This window comes from Pecten maximus, chromosome 15 (genome assembly GCF_902652985.1).
Source record: "Pecten maximus chromosome 15, xPecMax1.1, whole genome shotgun sequence".
NCBI classification, from domain to species: Eukaryota; Metazoa; Mollusca; class Bivalvia; order Pectinida; family Pectinidae; genus Pecten; species Pecten maximus.
Window position 1 is genome coordinate 26,662,496 of NC_047029.1, and position 22,329 is coordinate 26,684,824.

Sequence of the window (22,329 nt, forward strand, 5' to 3'; positions counted from 1 at the left end):
GCAAGTAAAACAATCTATCCACAAAATAGGACTTATTTTGTAATGGGCAAGACAATTTAGTGTTTGAACATCGATAACATAGTAAGCGTTATCTGAACTTTATTTATTTTACAACAAGTGCACATATCTAGTAATATCAACACATATTGATCACTCTTGTTAGCCCTACTAAGGACCTACTGTGAGAAGAAACCGGGAGTGTGTAGAGAAATATGGCTAGATAGGTGACCCCCATACCTTTCAACATATATTAATTACTCTTGTTAGCCCTACTAAGGACCTACTGTGAGAAGAAACCGGGAGTGTGTAGAGAAATATGGCTAGATAGGTGACCCCCATACCTTTCATCATACGATCGGGCAATAAGGCGGGTGTGGTACCACAGTGTAATCTGACAACCTAACTAGAAATACCGGGATAGGAATGTCACTTTATTCTGTGTCTACACTTTTCTATTTGACAATAATACTCTGTGTATTTGTATCTAATGACATGGACCAAGGGTCTACCGTTATTGTTCAATTAAATTTGAAGGATTGTTTCAATTTTCTGCTTAAATGTGTTGATCGTTGATCTCGATTCCTCAAAATTGTATCTATAAATATGGGTTAAATTAATGGATATCACAATCCTCTCAAAGACAAAAGAATTAATTTCATTATGTGATTCCACGATAAAAAAAATATAAATGTTGATATTCTACCTTTTTCTACCGTGTCAGTGTGCATTATACTACATGTAGTAATTTCAGCAAAATCGGGATCGATTTAGAACTTAACAATCTCTTATCACAACCTTCCCATGTTTTATGTTATGTCAACCAAATCTGTCTCCTTCACAGAAATAATTTGATTACGGAGGCATGTTTAGTATCGATTAAGTGATAAAACAGCATGTCACTGCATATTGCACTGCTTTGCCCCAACACAACGCTCTATACTTTATCATTCGCAATTATTTATTCAGGGAATGACAACAGATAAACGACACTTTAAAAATTATAACTCGAACAACATCTACAGCCATTGCTGGTAAATCAACACCATAGTTTAGTTCCATTGTTACAAGGCTGCTAGGTTACTCTTTGGAGATTAAAGTGCTATATATTTCGATACGTTGTACTCTTATAAAACTTCCTTGAATTTTCATTGAATCGGGATCACTCAATTCACTCCTAATCATCAAACCTCAACTGGACTAATAACTTATCAAATTCAAGGCAAAAGTCCTAATCAATTATGTATAACCAACATACCTTCGTTGCATACACGTGATTAGCTAGCTAGGTTTGCAGCTAGTTATTGTGGACTCATCGTAATGATGTACAGATAGCTTTTGTGGACAGCTTATTATCATGAACATTCATGGTTAACAGCTAGTTTTTGTGTACACCCAGTTATTGTAAACAGCTAGTTATGTTTAACGGTTAGCTGTTGTGTACAGACATTTATCAAAACAGATAGTTATGGTTGACAGCTAGTTTCTGTGGACAGACAGTTATTAAAACAGATACATGTAGTCATGGTTGACAGCTAGTTTTTGTGGAAAGACAGTTATTAAAACAGATACATGTAGTCATGGTTGAGAGCTAGTTTTTGTGGACAGACAGTTATTAAAACAGATACATGTAGTCATGGTTGACAGCTAGTTTTTGTGGACAGACAGTTATTAAAACAGATACATGTAGTCATGGTTGAGAGCTAGTTTTTGTGGACAGACAGTTATTAAAACAGATACATGTAGTCATGGTTGAGAGCTAGTTTTTGTGGACAGACAGTTATTAAAACAGATACATGTAGTCATGGTTGAGAGCTAGTTTTTGTGGACAGACACTTATCGTCAACAGCTTGTTATGTTGGACAGTAAGTTTTTGTGGACAGACAATTATTGTATACAGCTAGTTATGATTGACAGCTAGCTTTTGTGGACAAACAGTTACTGTAAACAGCTAGTTAAGGTGGACAGCTAGTTTTTGTGGACAGGCAGTTATTGTATACAGCTAGTGATGGTTGACAGCTTGTTTTTGTGGACAAACAATTATTGTATACGGGTAGTTATGATTAAAAGCTAGTTATTGTGGACAGACAGTTATTGTATACAACTAGTTATGTTAAACAGCTAGTTTTTGTGAACAGACAATTATTATATACAGCTAGTTATGGTTGACAGCTAGTGTTTATTGACATACAGCTATTGTATACACATAGTTATGATCGGGAGCTAGATTTGTGAACAAACAGTTATTGTAAACAGCTAGTAAGGGTGGACAGCTAGTTTTTGTGGACAGACAGTTATTGTATTAAACTAGTCATGGTTGACAGCTAGTTTTTGTGGACAGACAATTATCATAAACAGCTTGTTATGGTAACAGCCAGTTATTGTTGACAGCTTATTATCATGAACATTTATGGTTAACAGGTTGTTTTTGTGGACAAGCAATTATTGTATACAGCTAGTTATGGTTGACAGCTAGTTTTTGTGGACAAACAATTATTGTATACAGCGAGTTATTGTTGACAGCTAGTTTGTGTGGACATACAGCTATAGTAATACAGATAGTCATGGTGGGGAGCTAGATTTTGTGGAAAGATATTTATTATAAACAGATGGTTATGTTTGACAGCCAGGTATTTTGCGGATATTTGCTTTAATATACCGTGGGAAAGCCATTACTGTTTCGGACTTTTGGCTTTTTCTGACCAGTAAAGGTGATATGCCATTAATAACAATGGATTTCTCATTTATTTATACGCAAATCTATTGAGACTAAAGTAAATAAAACAACTTTATATTTCAATGCTTTAGTCCCTTTTTCCTAAATATGAGATCATTAACACCCAAGTCATCCCTAGACACTTTAAGAAGGGTATCATAGCCTTTTTGTTCCATGAATTTCTGAAGTGATTTGTTTCCTATTTTACCATGGGTAACTTCAACTGTCAGCATTTTTATATTAACCTTGTCAAACGGAATTGTCTGAAGCACACCAAGTTCATCCCCCTCTATATCCAAGCTAAAGAAGTCGACAGTCGTCCGGTTCAATGCTAGCAGGATTGAATATAAGGGAAAGCACTGCATCTGAACAGTGTCAGGTTTGAGATGTTGCTCGGCCATCCAGGTTTTTACATTATCATCATGTACGGCACGCCCCCTATTAAAAGCTTTGTTGAAGGAAATCTGCAACAACAAAAATTCCAATCATCAGTTGTCGTATATACCATTCGCAAATCTAGATATTAAAAGAAGATCGTAATACATTTTCATATACACTTTGCAGAAAGGGTTTTGAAATTAAGCAAATATCATGCATTCGAATATGTTTTGTGTAATTTAATTTTGTCTGTTAACTTTAACTGTCAAATTATCAAAATATATCAATAAATTTCGTTAAATTTAGAACGATTTTTCACAGCGCAGCAACATTTTAAATTGTTATACATTTTTTATAAATAAATAAGCACCCTACTCCCTCAGAATACTTATTCTCATGCTAATTTGCTGTTGTCACTGTCAAATTAAAATATACGTTTTACTGTTAATATCGCAGCAAATTAAAAGTGTGTACATTTTTTCATTGCTGGCATTGTATTTATTATAATAATACAGACTTTGGTTTCGGCCAATCCATGGTTTTACGAACCAGACTAAGAATATAGTTCAGGGAAGGTCCGTAAAACCATGGATTTCCGGAAACTAATTAAGCCTGCATCTATCTACGATTTGTATCAATATTAAAGAGAAAAAAACTTTAGAAAGGTATTTTAAAATACCTTATCACTTCACCGGTAGGTTAATATAACGTTTGGCCAGGTCCGTGAAATGTTATATTGACCTCTGCTAAAAATACGTCTCAGTACAGATGACATAATTTCTATTTTAGCAAGAGTCAATACAAGATTCCACAGACCTAACCAAACATTATAATTTGACTCCTCGGTGATGTCGTGAGGTATTTCCAAGGAAATAGTTGATGTCATGCGATATCATTAGGACCAATCAGTGATAGTGTTACATTCCAATCATATCATAAGACTTGCTATATAGCATGTGACACGACAATTCAAACATTATTGATGAAACACTGTATGGTGTAATAAATATACATATTCATCTTAATCCATTTCTACCACAATAGGTGTGTGTTATTCAACTCTCAAGACATGAAATTATCATTACAATTGTCGAATAACATTCAGTTTATACCACACGTGGAATAAACCCTAGCACGGTGACCTTTGACCCCCAATGCAATTGATATTAACGTCATCAATAATCGAACGACGTCACATAACCGGGTCCCGCCCGTCACTTGTACACCTTGTTTGAATACGCGAAATTAGACTTGCCTACGTTCCCCTTTGAAACAGTTCACACTAGTCGTGTTCTTTTGGATATGGAGTTTATTTCACACTCGAAAGTTATTTTTTCAAACTTACAAAAGACACCAGCTTTAGCGATTGTCCTTTGTAACTTTAAAAAAATAACTTACTCGAGTGAAATAAATTCCATATCCAACAACCACGCGTTGTATAACATTTATTTATCTCATAAACGACCTATTCAACCATGCCATTCGGCCATGTAATAAACAATGTGTAACACGTGTGAAATAGCGCAAATGATGTATGGCGTCAAAACTATTTTCCTAACATATAAGTACTGACTGGGTAAACTTTTGAAACATCAACATGTTTGTTGTTAAAATTTCGAAAGAATCAATTAATGCGAAAATTATCACCAAGTCTCAAAAAATAAAATCAACAATAGGTAATAGATAAATATGAAGAAAAAAAATTAAGTTATGAACGCGGCCAGTCGTTTATCTGTAAACGGATGTTCTATTCGCAACTTGAATAAAAAACACTTTCGGTCAATGAAAAAATCTGGAAATGAGCCAACAAAACTTGTTATACAAGATCGCAGTAAGCCTCCTTAAGCTCACAAATATGACCAAGATGTGCAAACAGTTGTCCGTTATTTCCGAGAAATAAGTGGCGTTATAAATCTGCCATTTTTACTTGTTGTTAAAAAGGTAGTTTATGTATAATCGTTAAATAATTCTTAGGTCAATGCACATTATCCCCTACTACTTCAAGAGGACAGGGCAGTTTTACTTTTGTCTAAATGTTCACCTTGTTTAATGTTAATAGACTTGTCTAGCTTGTACGGGCAGGGACTATCGATGGTTGACTAGACTACGGTTACGAACACTGATACAAACTGCTACAAACTGCGTTACATTGTTGTTTACGAACTTTATACTTGTTCAGTTTTAAATATAATAAATAGCACTGCATCACCATTGGTACATTGCTAAGATTGTCAGATATTTAGTTGCCCTCTGTTATCGAAAAATTCTTCAAGTTTATCCTTAGGACCCTCATTAATTTAATACAATGGATTCCAAATTGTGGTCCAGATATTGAATCTTAGATTTGTTCATAATCTTTACTTTATGTTTTTACAAGTTGTATTCCAACCATTCAGATATATCTGTAAATCCGAGGGGCGAGTTTTGACGCTCCCAACCCGTGTAGGTTCATTTCTCCTGAATGACGCAGCAGTCAAAAACCAATTACCTCAATATCTACGTCACGCCGGCATTGTATAGCCAGTGAGGATATCATGAAACAGGTGTCCAATTTCTAGTCGCCTATGATCACATGAAGTAGTTTAGACTTTGTCCTTGAGTTCTCGAGTATCCCACTACAGAAAAGAGAGCCCTTTAAAAAAAGCACAGGACAGCAGACAACGTGACTGTTCCCCTGTGTTTAACGGTGTATACTATGATTACATTTAACCAGTCTTTTTCTTGCAGCATGATGTATTATTATCCATGGTTTACACTAAAAAGATCCGGTTTCAAAATGGCCTAAGAGTAAAATACGATAGATTTTAAGTATTTTTGGGAGCCTCCGTAGTTTTACGTTTACAAATAGGCACTTAAGTCCAAACACGTACATACATTTTGTACGCTAGAATATAGCGCCTTTTTTGTTCCGCAAATGAAAAATGGGGGGGGGGGGGGGGGGGGGGGGCTTGCCATTTCTACATTATTTAAGAAAACTGAACATGCTGATAATAACATTATTGTTATCATAAATGCAAATCAAGAAGTTTAATTTTTGAATGCATTAGGAGCAGAAGATTTAAATGTGATAGATTTTGAGTAAAAACATGTTCTTTTGACATTAGCAGAATTTTCGGAAGGTTAAACATACAACTTCCTGTTGCTTTCCATTCGTATCAATGTGCAACATAAATTTCCCAAAACTAGTAATTAGAAGATTTGGCAAAGTAATACAATTGCTTGACAATATTGCTAAGTTACTTTTAAAAGGAAAAAAAAACAGGCGTAGAGGAAGTCCGTTTTCATTGAAATACTGTAAAGTTAAGGGACAGACATACACTAATAACCCAAAAAAGTTCAAATTCCACTTTCAAATGTCCCCTGATAACCAAACAAATTTAATGTTTTTGTACAACTGCGCAATCAATGTTTTGAAAAGTTTGCGCCTTAAACCATCTAATCTGAAATCGAATATGACTCCCTCGTCCTACAATCTGATTGGCCATATCAGTGTTGGTCTACTTTACATCATTGTTCTAATTATCCAAGTCACCCATACTTTCAATACATGTAAGATAACGACTGGCAGCGAAATCTACATTACTTGTTTTAAATCTTTTTTTACTTTTGGATGCAAAGGCCTACTTTTTTCCAAATGCAAGTTGTATCCCAAATAGTATAGGATATACCGGCTACATGGGAACACTCCTATGATTCTCTGTTCAGTATGGTACTGGCAATATAAATCCTTAATGGGATTGATGATGTCGGAGCTGTCATGCTTGTACAAACTTTGTACTTTACACTCTTCTTATGCTTGGAGTGCCAATAGAAGACAATCAAATTGAAAGAATTTCTAGAAACTGTTTTCTTGTTCAACATGACCAGATTTTACAAGTTGCATCATCAAAAAAAAAAAAAAAAAAAACCCGCAGACATCAGGTAGTCTCTTGCTTTAATAGCCTATGTGATATCATTGATGATTTGCTTTGATATGAAATGTAGCCGAGAAGTGCCTCTTATCCTAACGCCAGTATTAAGATCTTTTCCTATGAGATGATGCGACCAAATACGCGAGGACCAAGGACACCACCGTTTGTGGTGAATGGTGATACTTTATACGATTGAGCAAAATGGTCGAGTTTTGATTAAACCTCTTGATAGATAGTGTGCATTTGTCGTCGGAAGACTGGCCATTATAATTATATATCTTTTTATGTATAATAATGGGGTGTTGCCATGTATCTTCAGGTTACAGCTTCCGTTTATGATCATTCTTAGCACACACGCCAATATTGAAATCATCAGTTAAGTTATTGCCGTTTGTTTTAAAGTAAACAGTTGTTCCAGACAAGTCTTATGTTTTCATGAATAGGTAGAAGCGCTTTAATATGATATTGCAAACCTCGACATAGAAGCTAAGTATTTCCCTGAGGAAAAGGGGAAAAGAAATGTCAAAACAATTATGAGATTTGGGCATAAAGGGTAGATTGCTGCCGCGACTTGTTTAGTGACTGTCGGACCTGTAATATATCGTATTTAACGTCCTATTCAATTAACAGCGATGGACACATACGGGAGTGGCCTACACATGCCGGCATTACCGTTATGTTTTAGGAAAGGCACATGTATACATTAAGGTTTGGAGTGTAACATGATTATTTTCGAACAGGGTTAGGGTAAGTGATAAAACTGTCTTAACGCTTAATAATTTCACTGGACAGAATATGGAAAACATTGAAATCATTTCATGTTTAGTTGGTAGTTGCTTCTCCCACAATATGCTTAAAATATATATCATCGGTGGTATACTTAATGTTTAAGTATTTCAGGATTTAGTTTATAGTTTAATCTTTCCTATTTAGAAATTACATGTTTTAAAATGCATAATTATTTTTGGCTTTTTTTTTACAATCTAACTTTAGTAATTTGGTTACGTAATTAGTTAATTAGGCATGTGAATAAACGATTAATTTAGCTTAAATGTATGTAATGTATAGCAGAGGGAACCAACAAAATACAAAGCATTGTATCGGTGAGCGGTATCTAAGGGTAAAACATTCTTTAGGCCTACCCATATGTGAAATTAACATTGCTGAAAACCCTACCTTTGTCATACGATATGTTGGTGTTTTTACGGTAGAGGTCAAGGCAATCCTTTCGGGGTGTTTTGTTATTTTAAACAACTTATACAACCTGTCGGCTTGTCATGAAATTATTTCACAATTGAACAGTCAAGACACAAATAATAATCAATGTTCTCTTCGCAAGACAACCACAAACAGATACGCTTAATGATATTATCAGTTATTTAAATTCTAAATTTAGCCATAATTGTGCATATGTAGCCCGCGTTTACACGATATGTTACGGAACAGCTCAAGGCAGGCTGTATAAAAACTTATCATTAAAAGCGACAAAAATAGCATATTTCATATTGATTAAACGACGATTTTTTTATTATAGTGATATAGATAGCGATGCACAACCCTTATGTACCATAAGATGTGTGAGTTTTAAAAGACTGTTTGTCTTGGTAGATGTTTGTAAACAACGCTAGGAGGAGATAGTCGAATGGAGTCCAGTACGAGTGAAGTCCTTTCAGCGTTCCGCTTACGATCGGTGACATATGTATTGTTTTGTACTGACATAGATATTTGAAAAATTCATTCACTATTCTAAATAAAAGGGACATCACGGTAAACACGTTGTAATTTTCATTAAATGTACGTGTTTTGTTCCTTTCCAATTATGTTTCTGTGCTGTCCCAATGTTCACAGTCGATCCCTATGTCCAGCCTGACCACTCGATTTAGCTGGGAATCCCCCTCTTAATTTAGCGCGGGAACTATTTGTAAATCATCAAGTGAATGTTTTGAAATCGAGGCAACACAAACACACGATAGTTTACAAGGCGAAATATTCTATCGGGGTTAGTTGAATAACGATATTATACAGTGGTTTAAATGTTAAATAACACATTTTGTATATACATGTATTCCGACACACATATTTATGTGTAAATAAGTGTAAACACTGTACAGACTGTATAAATATTACCGAGTTTATGTAAATATTACCGAGATTGTCATGACCTACTATCCAGCAATCAAGCAGAATACGAGCAGCGTCCGTATTACTGCTGTTTTCATGTTTGAACTGTTCCAATCTATTATACTGCTTCCCCAGTTTAATTCTAGGATTGTGTTTGACCGATTTTCCTATTATTGTCTTCATTTCGGAAGCTGTTACCGTTTTCAACTGCAGTCGATTCACATTGGAAGCCATTTTTGTTTTCAGGTGTTTGAGTTTTGTTGTTCGCATGCGTTTAATCGTATCTGTCACAAAATCATGTACATATATCATCAAATTCGAATGGTTATTGTTCATAAGGATATTTGTTTAAAAGATATACCCAATAATATGGGGAAAAAAATACAAAATAAAAATTGGTTTACCGTGATGTCCCTTTAAGGCTTAAGTTTTATGATATATATTTAGACACCTGGATAGTTTGCAACAGTGATTTTACAGGTGGTGTCGCTGTAAGCGTTTGTTTTTCGCAAAACAAATATGTTTCGGTTTGTAACACTATATATTTGCACTGATTTCTTAATCAGCCAGGTTTGGTATTCAATACTCGCATAAACACAACAAAATGTTATGTCACTGCCTCACGAGTCATTGGAAACATACGTGCTGCTAGAGAAGACAACATTGGTTGTTACTCTTGATAATCCTATCAACACACCAAGGTGGGGCAACGTATTGTGTCATTATAAAATTAACATTTGTTTAGAAGAGACGGCGTGTGATGCTATCAGGTCTCAAATTGGAATACCATCAGCCCCCCATTACAGAGACGGTGATAAAGTTTATCATGACTCAAATACGGACACCATCAGCATCCGCACGATATAGACAGTTTTGGCGGCTATCATGTCTACAGAAATGGAGTTGGAGGCTATCATGTCTACAGAAACGGAGCTAGCGGCTATCATGTCTGCAGAAACGAAGTTAGCGGCTGTCATGTCTACAGAAACGGAGTTGGCGGCTATCGTGTCTACGGAAACGGAGTTGGCGGCTATCGTGTCTACAGAAACGGAGTTGGAGGCTATCATGTCTACAGAAACGGAGTTGGCGGCTATCATGTCTGCAGAAACGGAGTTAGTGGCTGTCATGTCTACAGAAACGGAGTTGGCGGCTATCGTGTCTACAAAAACGGAGTTGGGGGCTATCGTGTCTACAGAAACGGGGTTAGCGGCTGTCATGTCTACAGAAACGGAGTTGGCGGCTATCATGTCTACAGAAACGGAGTTGGCGGCTATCGTGTCTACAGAAACGGAGTTGGCGGCTATCGTGTCTACAGAAAAGGAGTTAGCGGCTGTCGTGTCTACAGAAACGGGGTTAGCGGCTGTCATGTCTACAGAAACGGAGTTGGCGGCTATCGTGTCTACGGAAACGGAGTTGGCGGCTATCGTGTCTAAAGAAACGGAGTTGGGGGCTATCGTGTCTACAGAAACGGAGTTGGCGGCTATCATGTCTACAGAAACGGAGTTAGCGGCTATCATGTCATCAAAAACGGAGTTGGATGCTATCGTGTCTACAGAAACGGAGTTGGATGCTATAGTGTTAGTGTCTACAGAAACGGAGTTGGCGGCTATCATGTCTGCAGAAACGGAGTTGGCGGCTATCGTGTCTACAGAAACGGAGATGGCGGCCATCGTGTCTACAGAAACGGAGTTGGCGGCTATCATGTCTACAGAAACGGAGTTGGCGGCTATCGTGTCTACAAAAACGGAGTTGGGGGCTATCGTGTCTACAGAAACGGGGTTAGCGGCTGTCATGTCTACAGAAACGGAGTTGGCGGCTATCATGTCTACAGAAACGGAGTTGGCGGCTATCGTGTCTACAGAAACGGAGTTGGCGGCTATCGTGTCTACAGAAAAGGAGTTAGCGGCTGTCGTGTCTACAGAAACGGGGTTAGCGGCTGTCATGTCTACAGAAACGGAGTTGGCGGCTATCGTGTCTACGGAAACGGAGTTGGCGGCTATCGTGTCTAAAGAAACGGAGTTGGGGGCTATCGTGTCTACAGAAACGGAGTTGGCGGCTATCATGTCTACAGAAACGGAGTTAGCGGCTATCATGTCATCAAAAACGGAGTTGGATGCTATCGTGTCTACAGAAACGGAGTTGGATGCTATAGTGTTAGTGTCTACAGAAACGGAGTTGGCGGCTATCATGTCTGCAGAAACGGAGTTGGCGGCTATCGTGTCTACAGAAACGGAGATGGCGGCCATCGTGTCTACAGAAACGGAGTTGGCGGCTATCATGTCTACAGAAACGGAGTTAGCGGCTATCATGTCATCAAAAACGGAGTTGGATGCTATCGTGTCTACAGAAACGGAGTTGGATGCTATAGTGTTAGTGTCTACAGAAACGGAGTTGGCGGCTATCATGTCTGCAGAAACGGAGTTGGCGGCTATCGTGTCTACAGAAACGGAGATGGCGGCCATCGTGTCTACAGAAACCGAGTTGGCGGCTATCGTGTCTACAGAAACGGAGTTGGAGGCTATCATGTCTACAGAAACGGAGTTGGCGGCTATCATGTCTGCAGAAACGGAGTTAGTGGCTGTCATGTCTACAGAAACGGAGTTGGCGGCTATCGTGTCTACAAAAACGGAGTTGGCGGCTATCGTGTCTACAGAAACGGGGTTAGCGGCTGTCATGTCTACAGAAACGGAGTTGGCGGCTATCGTGTCTACAGAAACGGAGTTGGCGGCTATCGTGTCTACAGAAACGGAGTTGGCGGCTATCGTGTCTACAGAAACGGAGTTGGCGGCTATCGTGTCTACAGAAAAGGAGTTAGCGGCTGTCGTGTCTACAGAAACGGGGTTAGCGGCTGTCATGTCTACAGAAACGGAGTTGGCGGCTATCGTGTCTACGGAAACGGAGTTGGCGGCTATCGTGTCTAAAGAAACGGAGTTGGGGGCTATCGTGTCTACAGAAACGGAGTTAGCGGCTGTCGTGTCTACAGAAACGGGGTTAGCGGCTGTCATGTCTACAGAAACGGAGTTGGCGGCTATCGTGTCTACGGAAACGGAGTTGGCGGCTATCGTGTCTAAAGAAACGGAGTTGGGGGCTATCGTGTCTACAGAAACGGAGTTGGCGGCTATCATGTCTACAGAAACGGAGTTAGCGGCTATCATGTCATCAAAAACGGAGTTGGATGCTATCGTGTCTACAGAAACGGAGTTGGATGCTATAGTGTTAGTGTCTACAGAAACGGAGTTGGCGGCTATCATGTCTGCAGAAACGGAGTTGGCGGCTATCGTGTCTACAGAAACGGAGATGGCGGCCATCGTGTCTACAGAAACGGAGTTGGCGGCTATCATATCTACAGAAACGGAGTTAGCGGCTATCATGTCATCAAAAACGGAGTTGGATGCTATCGTGTCTACAGAAACGGAGTTGGATGCTATAGTGTTAGTGTCTACAGAAACGGAGTTGGCGGCTATCATGTCTGCAGAAACGGAGTTGGCGGCTATCGTGTCTACAGAAACGGAGATGGCGGCCATCGTGTCTACAGAAACGGAGTTGGCGGCTATCGTGTCTACAGAAACGGAGTTGGAGGCTATCATGTCTACAGAAACGGAGTTGGCGGCTATCATGTCTGCAGAAACGGAGTTAGTGGCTGTCATGTCTACAGAAACGGAGTTGGCGGCTATCGTGTCTACAAAAACGGAGTTGGCGGCTATCGTGTCTACAGAAACGGGGTTAGCGGCTGTCATGTCTACAGAAACGGAGTTGGCGGCTATCATGTCTACAGAAACGGAGTTGGCGGCTATCGTGTCTACAGAAACGGAGTTGGCGGCTATCGTGTCTACAGAAAAGGAGTTAGCGGCTGTCGTGTCTACAGAAACGGGGTTAGCGGCTGTCATGTCTACAGAAACGGAGTTGGCGGCTATCGTGTCTACGGAAACGGAGTTGGCGGCTATCGTGTCTAAAGAAACGGAGTTGGGGGCTATCGTGTCTACAGAAACGGAGTTGGCGGCTATCATGTCTACAGAAACGGAGTTAGCGGCTATCATGTCATGAAAAACGGAGTTGGATGCTATCGTGTCTACAGAAACGGAGTTGGATGCTATAGTGTTAGTGTCTACAGAAACGGAGTTGGCGGCTATCATGTCTGCAGAAACGGAGTTGGCGGCTATCGTGTCTACAGAAACGGAGATGGCGGCCATCGTGTCTACAGAAACCGAGTTGGCGGCTATCGTGTCTACAGAAACGGAGTTGGAGGCTATCATGTCTACAGAAACGGAGTTGGCGGCTATCATGTCTGCAGAAACGGAGTTAGTGGCTGTCATGTCTACAGAAACGGAGTTGGCGGCTATCGTGTCTACAAAAACGGAGTTGGCGGCTATCGTGTCTACAGAAACGGGGTTAGCGGCTGTCATGTCTACAGAAACGGAGTTGGCGGCTATCGTGTCTACAGAAACGGAGTTGGCGGCTATCGTGTCTACAGAAACGGAGTTGGCGGCTATCGTGTCTACAGAAAAGGAGTTAGCGGCTGTCGTGTCTACAGAAACGGGGTTAGCGGCTGTCATGTCTACAGAAACGGAGTTGGCGGCTATCGTGTCTACGGAAACGGAGTTGGCGGCTATCGTGTCTAAAGAAACGGAGTTGGGGGCTATCGTGTCTACAGAAACGGAGTTGGCGGCTATCATGTCTACAGAAACGGAGTTAGCGGCTATCATGTCATCAAAAACGGAGTTGGATGCTATCGTGTCTACAGAAACGGAGTTGGATGCTATAGTGTTAGTGTCTACAGAAACGGAGTTGGCGGCTATCATGTCTGCAGAAACGGAGTTGGCGGCTATCGTGTCTACAGAAACGGAGATGGCGGCCATCGTGTCTACAGAAACGGAGTTGGCGGCTATCATGTCTACAGAAACGGAGTTAGCGGCTATCATGTCATCAAAAACGGAGTTGGATGCTATCGTGTCTACAGAAACGGAGATGGCGGCCATCGTGTCTACAGAAACCGAGTTGGCGGCTATCGTGTCTACAGAAACGGAGTTGGAGGCTATCATGTCTACAGAAACGGAGTTGGCGGCTATCATGTCTGCAGAAACGGAGTTAGTGGCTGTTATGTCTACAGAAATGGAGTTGGCGGCTATCGTGTCTACAAAAACGGAGTTGGCGGCTATCGTGTCTACAGAAACGGGGTTAGCGGCTGTCATGTCTACAGAAACGGAGTTGGCGGCTATCGTGTCTACAGAAACGGAGTTGGCGGCTATCGTGTCTACAGAAACGGAGTTGGCGGCTATCGTGTCTACAGAAACGGAGTTGGCGGCTATCGTGTCTACAGAAAAGGAGTTAGCGGCTGTCGTGTCTACAGAAACGGGGTTAGCGGCTGTCATGTCTACAGAAACGGAGTTGGCGGCTATCGTGTCTACGGAAACGGAGTTGGCGGCTATCGTGTCTAAAGAAACGGAGTTGGGGGCTATCGTGTCTACAGAAACGGAGTTAGCGGCTGTCGTGTCTACAGAAACGGGGTTAGCGGCTGTCATGTCTACAGAAACGGAGTTGGCGGCTATCGTGTCTACGGAAACGGAGTTGGCGGCTATCGTGTCTAAAGAAACGGAGTTGGGGGCTATCGTGTCTACAGAAACGGAGTTGGCGGCTATCATGTCTACAGAAACGGAGTTAGCGGCTATCATGTCATCAAAAACGGAGTTGGATGCTATCGTGTCTACAGAAACGGAGTTGGATGCTATAGTGTTAGTGTCTACAGAAACGGAGTTGGCGGCTATCATGTCTGCAGAAACGGAGTTGGCGGCTATCGTGTCTACAGAAACGGAGATGGCGGCCATCGTGTCTACAGAAACGGAGTTGGCGGCTATCATGTCTACAGAAACGGAGTTAGCGGCTATCATGTCATCAAAAACGGAGTTGGATGCTATCGTGTCTACAGAAACGGAGTTGGATGCTATAGTGTTAGTGTCTACAGAAACGGAGTTGGCGGCTATCATGTCTGCAGAAACGGAGTTGGCGGCTATCGTGTCTACAGAAACGGAGATGGCGGCCATCGTGTCTACAGAAACCGAGTTGGCGGCTATCGTGTCTACAGAAACGGAGTTGGAGGCTATCATGTCTACAGAAACGGAGTTGGCGGCTATCATGTCTGCAGAAACGGAGTTAGTGGCTGTCATGTCTACAGAAACGGAGTTGGCGGCTATCGTGTCTACAAAAACGGAGTTGGCGGCTATCGTGTCTACAGAAACGGGGTTAGCGGCTGTCATGTCTACAGAAACGGAGTTGGCGGCTATCATGTCTACAGAAACGGAGTTGGCGGCTATCGTGTCTACAGAAACGGAGTTGGCGGCTATCGTGTCTACAGAAACGGAGTTAGCGGCTGTCGTGTCTACAGAAACGGGGTTAGCGGCTGTCATGTCTACAGAAACGGAGTTGGCGGCTATCGTGTCTACGGAAACGGAGTTGGCGGCTATCGTGTCTACAGAAACGGAGTTGGCGGCTATCGTGTCTACAGAAACGGAGTTGGCGGCTATCATGTCTACAGAAACGGAGTTAGCGGCTATCATGTCATCAAAAACGGAGTTGGATGCTATCGTGTCTACAGAAACGGAGTTGGATGCTATAGTGTTAGTGTCTACAGAAACGGAGTTGGCGGCTATCATGTCTGCAGAAACGGAGTTGGCGGCTATCGTGTCTACAGAAACGGAGATGGCGGCCATCGTGTCTACAGAAACGGAGTTGGCGGCTATCGTGTCTACAGAAACGGAGTTGGAGGCTATCATGTCTACAGAAACGGAGTTGGCGGCTATCATGTCTGCAGAAACGGAGTTAGTGGCTGTCATGTCTACAGAAACGGAGTTGGCGGCTATCGTGTCTACAAAAACGGAGTTGGCGGCTATCGTGTCTACAGAAACGGGGTTAGCGGCTGTCATGTCTACAGAAACGGAGTTGGCGGCTATCATGTCTACAGAAACGGAGTTGGCGGCTATCGTGTCTACAGAAACGGAGTTGGCGGCTATCGTGTCTACAGAAAAGGAGTTAGCGGCTGTCGTGTCTACAGAAACGGGGTTAGCGGCTGTCATGTCTACAGAAACGGAGTTGGCGGCTATCGTGTCTACGGAAACGGAGTTGGCGGCTATCGTGTCTAAAGAAACGGAGTTGGGGGCTATCGTGTCTACAGAAACGGAGTTGGCGGCTATCATGTCTACAGAAACGGAGTTAGCGGCTATCATGTCATCAAAAACGGAGTTGGATGCTATCGTGTCTACAGAAACGGAGTTGGATGCTATAGTGTTAGTGTCTACAGAAACGGAGTTGGCGGCTATCATGTCTGCAGAAACGGAGTTGGCGGCTATCGTGTCTACAGAAACGGAGATGGCGGCCATCGTGTCTACAGAAACCGAGTTGGCGGCTATCGTGTCTACAGATACGGAGTTGGATGCTATCATGTCTAACAGAAACAGAGTAAAATCGAGCATGTTTCAAAAACGAACATATCATTATCTCAATTAAATGCATACGGAAGGTTTTTTTTTATCAAAAATGTTGAACCCATGTTGAATTGTTCACGCCTGTAAATATAATTCGAATATATACACATGGTATCAACTGAGATATAAATAAAAATTTATCTCAATGACCTTTTACCATTAATTGCGTAACTGTAAGCTCCCTTAGAATGATAGCTTATATGTTTGTATATAAAGAGAGTATCTCGTATTTATCGGCACTGATGATAGGTTTGACTAATGACCTAGCCTTGACGCCGCACGGAAATGTATATCTGAATCATGTGTTTTATAGGGTTTGATCAATGACTTCTGGTAACATAATCGGACATTTACATATTGACATATGGTTTCCAATAGCAACGATAGAAACACTTCCTTCCTCAAATAGTCGATATTTTCAAAATGATAACTTGCTGTAGTTTTTTAATAATAATGTATTGATATTGCCTTCAATGTCTAAAAAAAATAGCTACATATAAATGAGCAAAAAAGTTCCACGGTCATGGCATTGTTCATTACTCATTCACAATTCAACATTACCTTCATTCTGACCATGATAGACTGCTATTTTGTGTCTGCTGTATTGGACGAGGGTATTAATATCTGTCTACAAACCCCGACTATTTATCGTTTGTTTTAGCCTGATGAAAATATAATACAATACCGTATCCTCTATCAAATCGAATTGACAAAACAATGCTCTGGCTTTTGATTTAGGGCAAAGCGATAATAGATTTACATAAGTTAGCCAGACAACTGCAATTAATTACAGATATTTCAACATGACTCGCAAAACATCTGTAAAAATGCAGTTTACACACCAGTAAACGATTAAAAAATCAAGAATTATTCCTTAGATAAATATCAATATAATTACGTTATTTATAACCAGCCATTTGGTTTAATTTACTTGTGCACAAATAATGTCCACACAACCAGGCTGGAGAGGGTCTTCCTCAAGAACACAAACACGAGAGCACAAACTGCTCCGTTTCTCAGCTTTCCAACACAACACAATTACTGGTAGAGAGCGCCGAACCAAGACCACGAATCTTCACCTGAGATACCGTGGTCGGTACTCTTATCGACTGAACTATCGCAGCCCATGTGGACTGGGAGAATAGATAAACATATAGTATCTAATATTATTAATATTTTGTGTTTTGCACGAAATGGAAAGGTCATGAATCTTAGATAACGATTCAATGAGATAACCGAATAATAACACGTGACATGAATGGGTAAATGATTTACCTCGGACGGATATGTATGAGGATAGAGGCAAGCATTCATTGTCAGCGCCTTTCTGTGTTTCGATTTCAACATCGCATAGTTTGACGGGTCTCCTTCAATCAGCAATCCGTTCCATTTTCTCACTTTCTCAAAGAACAAAGAGTTTGAACCTTTCTCGCCGTTCAGTGCTCCACATTCGATGTAAAATCCATCTTCCTAGAAGAAACAAGAGGAGATTCTAAAACAAATAAACTTACCTCTTAATTTACAACTTAGAATGAATCAATAACGACAAAGTAACAACAAACCGAGCCAACTTTGACTAACATGCAAACAAATTTCCTCTTAAATTGACAGTTCCGTTAAACATTGCTTTATATATTTTGGTATGGAAGTTTTGTAAATGCATAACATTAGAACAACAACTAACCTTTCTCTCTCGAGAGAAAGGCCAATTAACCGGTATGTTTCTAAATGCTGAATTCTGAATTCTGAAATAAACATGTTAATTAGTTGTAACATGACTTTTGCAAAACAATTTATTTCAGTTAAATGTTTTCCTTTCTTGTTGCCCATGTTGAAGCACACTGGAATTGGCTCTTACTGCGAGAGGTAAGAGGGTGCTCGGGAAAAGCAGATATGAGTCAGGTGTTGCAAAGCTACTTCAATGAAGTCCAATCCGGCGTAGGCCGTAAGTTAGCCTAGTCAACGAAAAGTTTAATCTTATTTAGCCTTCTGACTTAGTTACTTACCATGAAGTTAAGTCTACTGTCTACAAAAGGAGTTTGCCCGTTTGAATATTCAAGTCTATCGGGGTTATCCAGGTTGTATGGTTCTAAAGATGGTGGTTCTATATAATAGTTTCTGATTAGTTCCACTAACAGAGGGTCGGCTTGGTCCACTTTGGCACTGTTCAAATCTGCCATTTTTTTCTTGTAGTCAAATGTCTTATCGCCGTTTGGTTTGAAGGTTAATGGTTGGAATGTTTTCTTCCGTTCACATTTTACAGCAGATGGATTGCCAGCTTGGTCTACTCGATCAATTCTGTTCAGAATTTGTGCAAAATATGTTTGTGCCGAGTTCGATTTTGCTTGTGAATTATTCGCAAGAAAATGTATCACCACAAAACAGACTAATGCACCGAGTCCACATGTGACAAACACAGATTTAAAGTTGACTTTCATTATCGCTATTCCTTAGATGATTGACTGAATGGTCCAAACTGGAAATAAAATGAAACGCACTACATGTATTTTGAAACAAATACAATTATTTTACACTTCTGGTTATTTTATTTTCTGTTTAACTTACAACAGTTAGGTTCGTATCTAGACTGCTCACAGATGAGGACCATTTACAATGTTATCACACAACAATAACATATCCTAGAAAATGTATTCAATCTTGTCATATTACGCTGAAAATGAGCTAATATTTCAAACAAGACTCCTAGAGGGCCTGTTTTGCTCACCTGGTTTAATATGAAACAAGAATCATTTGTCGCTGGTATTGCTATGTCAATATATCATACACATTTTATGGGTATACGTACATTGGTTTTACTGTGATTTTAAAATTGTGAGGTTTTTATGCAAAACAGTGCACCAATCCATGGAATGAAATTTACTTTTGGCGCAACCCCATACGGATGCTTCCACACAAATGTGAGTGATATCCATTGCTTGGTTTCAGAAAATAATTTGTTTAAACCAGCCAAATTGACCCCTTATGGCCCCGCCCCTTAGATCCAATATCGCATCACCAGTTCTGCCTGAGATTAGCTAATCATATTGCATCGGGACAGGGCGGGGACCAGGATGATTCCATATGCTAGATTTCATGATAATGATTCTTAACGGTTATAATTGATTTACCTGTAATGGAAAGGATGTGGTAAAAACGTATTTCTATTATTGTTTTCTATAAAGGTTCAGGCATGTATTACTTAATATTTCATTCATGACAATATTCGATGAATGTGTGATTATTAATATCAATGAACATGTATTTCATACATTTAATTAAGGTTCGATTTTATTGAACTGTGCAGCTTGTTTTAAGATGAATTGAAGTGTATACCTTCAATACTTGTCTTTTTCAAAGAAAATAAGACTTTCATTTATAAACACATAATATGTTGTTTAGGTGAAATATCCGTTACTTGCATGTATGAGATGAATTGTTCATAACTAATGTGGTGAAATGATTGTTTCTTTTATGTGGTAAAATATTGGTGACGTATGTGTGAAATGTTTTTTAATTATGTGGTAAAATGTTCATGACTTATTTATGTGGTGAAATGTTCAGGACTTTTGTGGTAAAATGCTCAAGATATGTTCTGAATAATGTGTCTTGACCAGCACGTGCTGTTTTAAAGTTCATGTAGGCCTATTGACATACCGATAGTAAAGTACTGAGAAATAACCAGATATTTAAATGCAGAGTCATGAAAACGAATCGTATATAATTATTGTTAAACACTTACTATCTAGTGTCGATTTCTTCAAGAAGATAGTCAACTGCCAAGCAATTTGTGTACAGGCTTTCAACCTTTCTTGAAGGTTGAACTTATCTAGTTTCACAAGTCTTTCAACAACGCTGTAACCCCCAAATGTGTATATAATTGATAATTAATCTTTTTATTCACAAGGACTTTCTGTCGCTAATAAACGTGTAACAGGCTGGAGGCTCAATATATTCGGTGAAAAGTAGCTTAGTCAAATTGTTGTACATACTTAAACTACGGAAGTACACACGGCCGCAACCTCGAGATAAAAGCCGAGACGTTCACACAAAAAAAACCCAGCCATATCGTAAGTCCAGGTAAAACTTTTGTTCTAGCTTATCGTCTCTATGTAGTTTGAATCAGACATATATAGTGGGAAGGAGTGCGTATTTGTGATGGGGGGGGGGGGGATGGGATTTAACAGGTTATTGGGCAAAGAGAGAGAGTAGTATTCTAATTTTTAAATTTGCTGATAAGTTAAATTTGCTGATAAGAAAGGGTGTGACAGCAGACAGCTGCGGAGGATCGAGAGTGGCTAGCGAGGATCTGTAGGTTGTGTATTATACATTCAGTGACATGATTTGATGATAGGCTGATCTAAACATATACATTAATTGTCAGAAAAGGGTGTGGTCAGTGAAAATGGCTACGTGATAATAAGAGTGACAATGGGAACAATGTCTGGTGCATGGCTCAATTGTGAGATATAATAGCGGGTGAGATATAATAGCGGGTGCGATATAATAGCGGGTGAGATATAATAGCGGGTGAGATATAATAGCGGGCGGGTGAGATATAATAGCGGGTGAGATATAATAGCGGGTGCGATATAATCTTGTTCAGTCATTCCATTGAAAGTGTGTATTGTAAATAGAAAACTATTGGATTATCATTGTGAGAGAAGCAAACCAGTGGCTCCGTCACATTAACAAAACTACTGCTGTAATGATATGTCTGTATTATTATACCATGTATAATATATGTACCGGTATGTATACTATATGTAAAAGGATGAATAATACTCTTCAGCTAACGATCGAGGCGAGGGACATGTAAATATATGTTCGGCGCACATTGAACACATCTGTAGGCTAGTTTTGTGAATCAACAAGCATGCTAGAGTATCCACACCCATACACATTATCACACGGACTTGATAACCAGCCCATGGTCCACCTACGAATTAATATGTACCACCAGTGTATTACCAGTTGTGCCATTATTCAAACAATATAGAGCGGATGTTGATTTAATGGCAGTTATTTAGCCGAAAATGTAGCAAGTGGGGTGGGGTGGGGTGGGGGTAGGGAGGGTGGGGGGGTTATTTTATGAACGATTAAGAGTAAAGATAACGTGAATGACAAGACCGTATCTCCGCCATTTTCTCAATCCAATTTAGAAATTAAGACATTACAAATGCATGTTAATGTATTTTTCATTATGAATATATGACTTACAGTATCACGCCATATTTTAACTTGATACTGTCCAAATTTGCAACTTACCTGCCAGATCACCATAGACATTATTTCCAATTCACGTTTCATTTAAACCTGCATTTCGGAACTCAAAAATTACCTATATACAAAGATGCAGTGAGGAAAAACCGGTTTGTAATCAATTGTCCATATTATGCTTCCGTGTCCAGGCTGAATAACACTGAATGTCTGCCTGAGGGACCCAATCTATTGAGTGTACCGGCTTGGTATGACGCGGGCTCGCGATAAGCCAGATGTATATATATATATATATGCATGTACACGTATGAGGCGGTAAGCGCAGTGAGTAAATACATTGATAGATGGTAATGAAATGTTTGATAACAAATGTCGCACTGCGGTTTGCACAAATTAGTACATTTAGACAAATTTAATTTAATGTGTTGAATTAAATATTTCGAATTAAATGTTATTGTAAGTAATATTGTCAGGTAATATTGATTTAATTACAATAAAAATTGAGATGGAAATT

The 22,329-nt window shown here is 39.9% G+C and overlaps 1 protein-coding gene across 3 annotated transcripts; it reads right to left on the bottom strand.

Moving 5' to 3' along the window:
- Nucleotides 1-55: 55 nt before the first annotated feature.
- LOC117343792 lies at nucleotides 56-22,067 on the bottom strand. Of its 3 annotated transcripts, XR_004536082.1 has the most exons (5): nucleotides 21,864-22,067; nucleotides 18,605-19,074; nucleotides 17,874-18,068; nucleotides 342-3,177; nucleotides 56-237 (listed from the first exon to the last, which is right to left on the bottom strand). XR_004536082.1 is itself a non-coding variant. In XM_033906295.1 (4 exons), exons 2-4 carry the CDS (start codon nucleotides 19,034-19,036, stop codon nucleotides 2,794-2,796), a joined length of 1,011 nt encoding a protein of 336 aa, XP_033762186.1. In that variant the 5' UTR covers nucleotides 19,037-19,074; nucleotides 21,937-22,067; the 3' UTR covers nucleotides 56-2,793. The 3 variants fall into 3 exon arrangements, 2 of the variants coding, with proteins under 2 accessions (XP_033762186.1, XP_033762185.1); XM_033906295.1 differs by having other exon boundaries at nucleotides 56-3,177; nucleotides 21,937-22,067; XM_033906294.1 differs by having other exon boundaries at nucleotides 56-3,177.
- Nucleotides 22,068-22,329: the final 262 nt, after the last annotated feature.

What these genes read in the sequence shown, in the direction of transcription:
- LOC117343792 (XM_033906295.1), bottom strand. Translation starts at nt 19,036, where the DNA reads ATGAAAGTCAACTTTAAATCTGTGTTTGTCACATGTGGACTCGGTGCA. An exon ending in ACAGTAGACTTAACTTCATG is followed by an intron (nt 18,069 to 18,604) that starts GTAAGTAACTAA and finishes TGTTTCTTCTAG; the next exon opens with GAAGATGGATTTTACATCGA. An exon ending in CTCATACATATCCGTCCGAG is followed by an intron (nt 3,178 to 17,873) that starts GTAAATCATTTA and finishes TTGTTGTTGCAG; the next exon opens with ATTTCCTTCAACAAAGCTTT.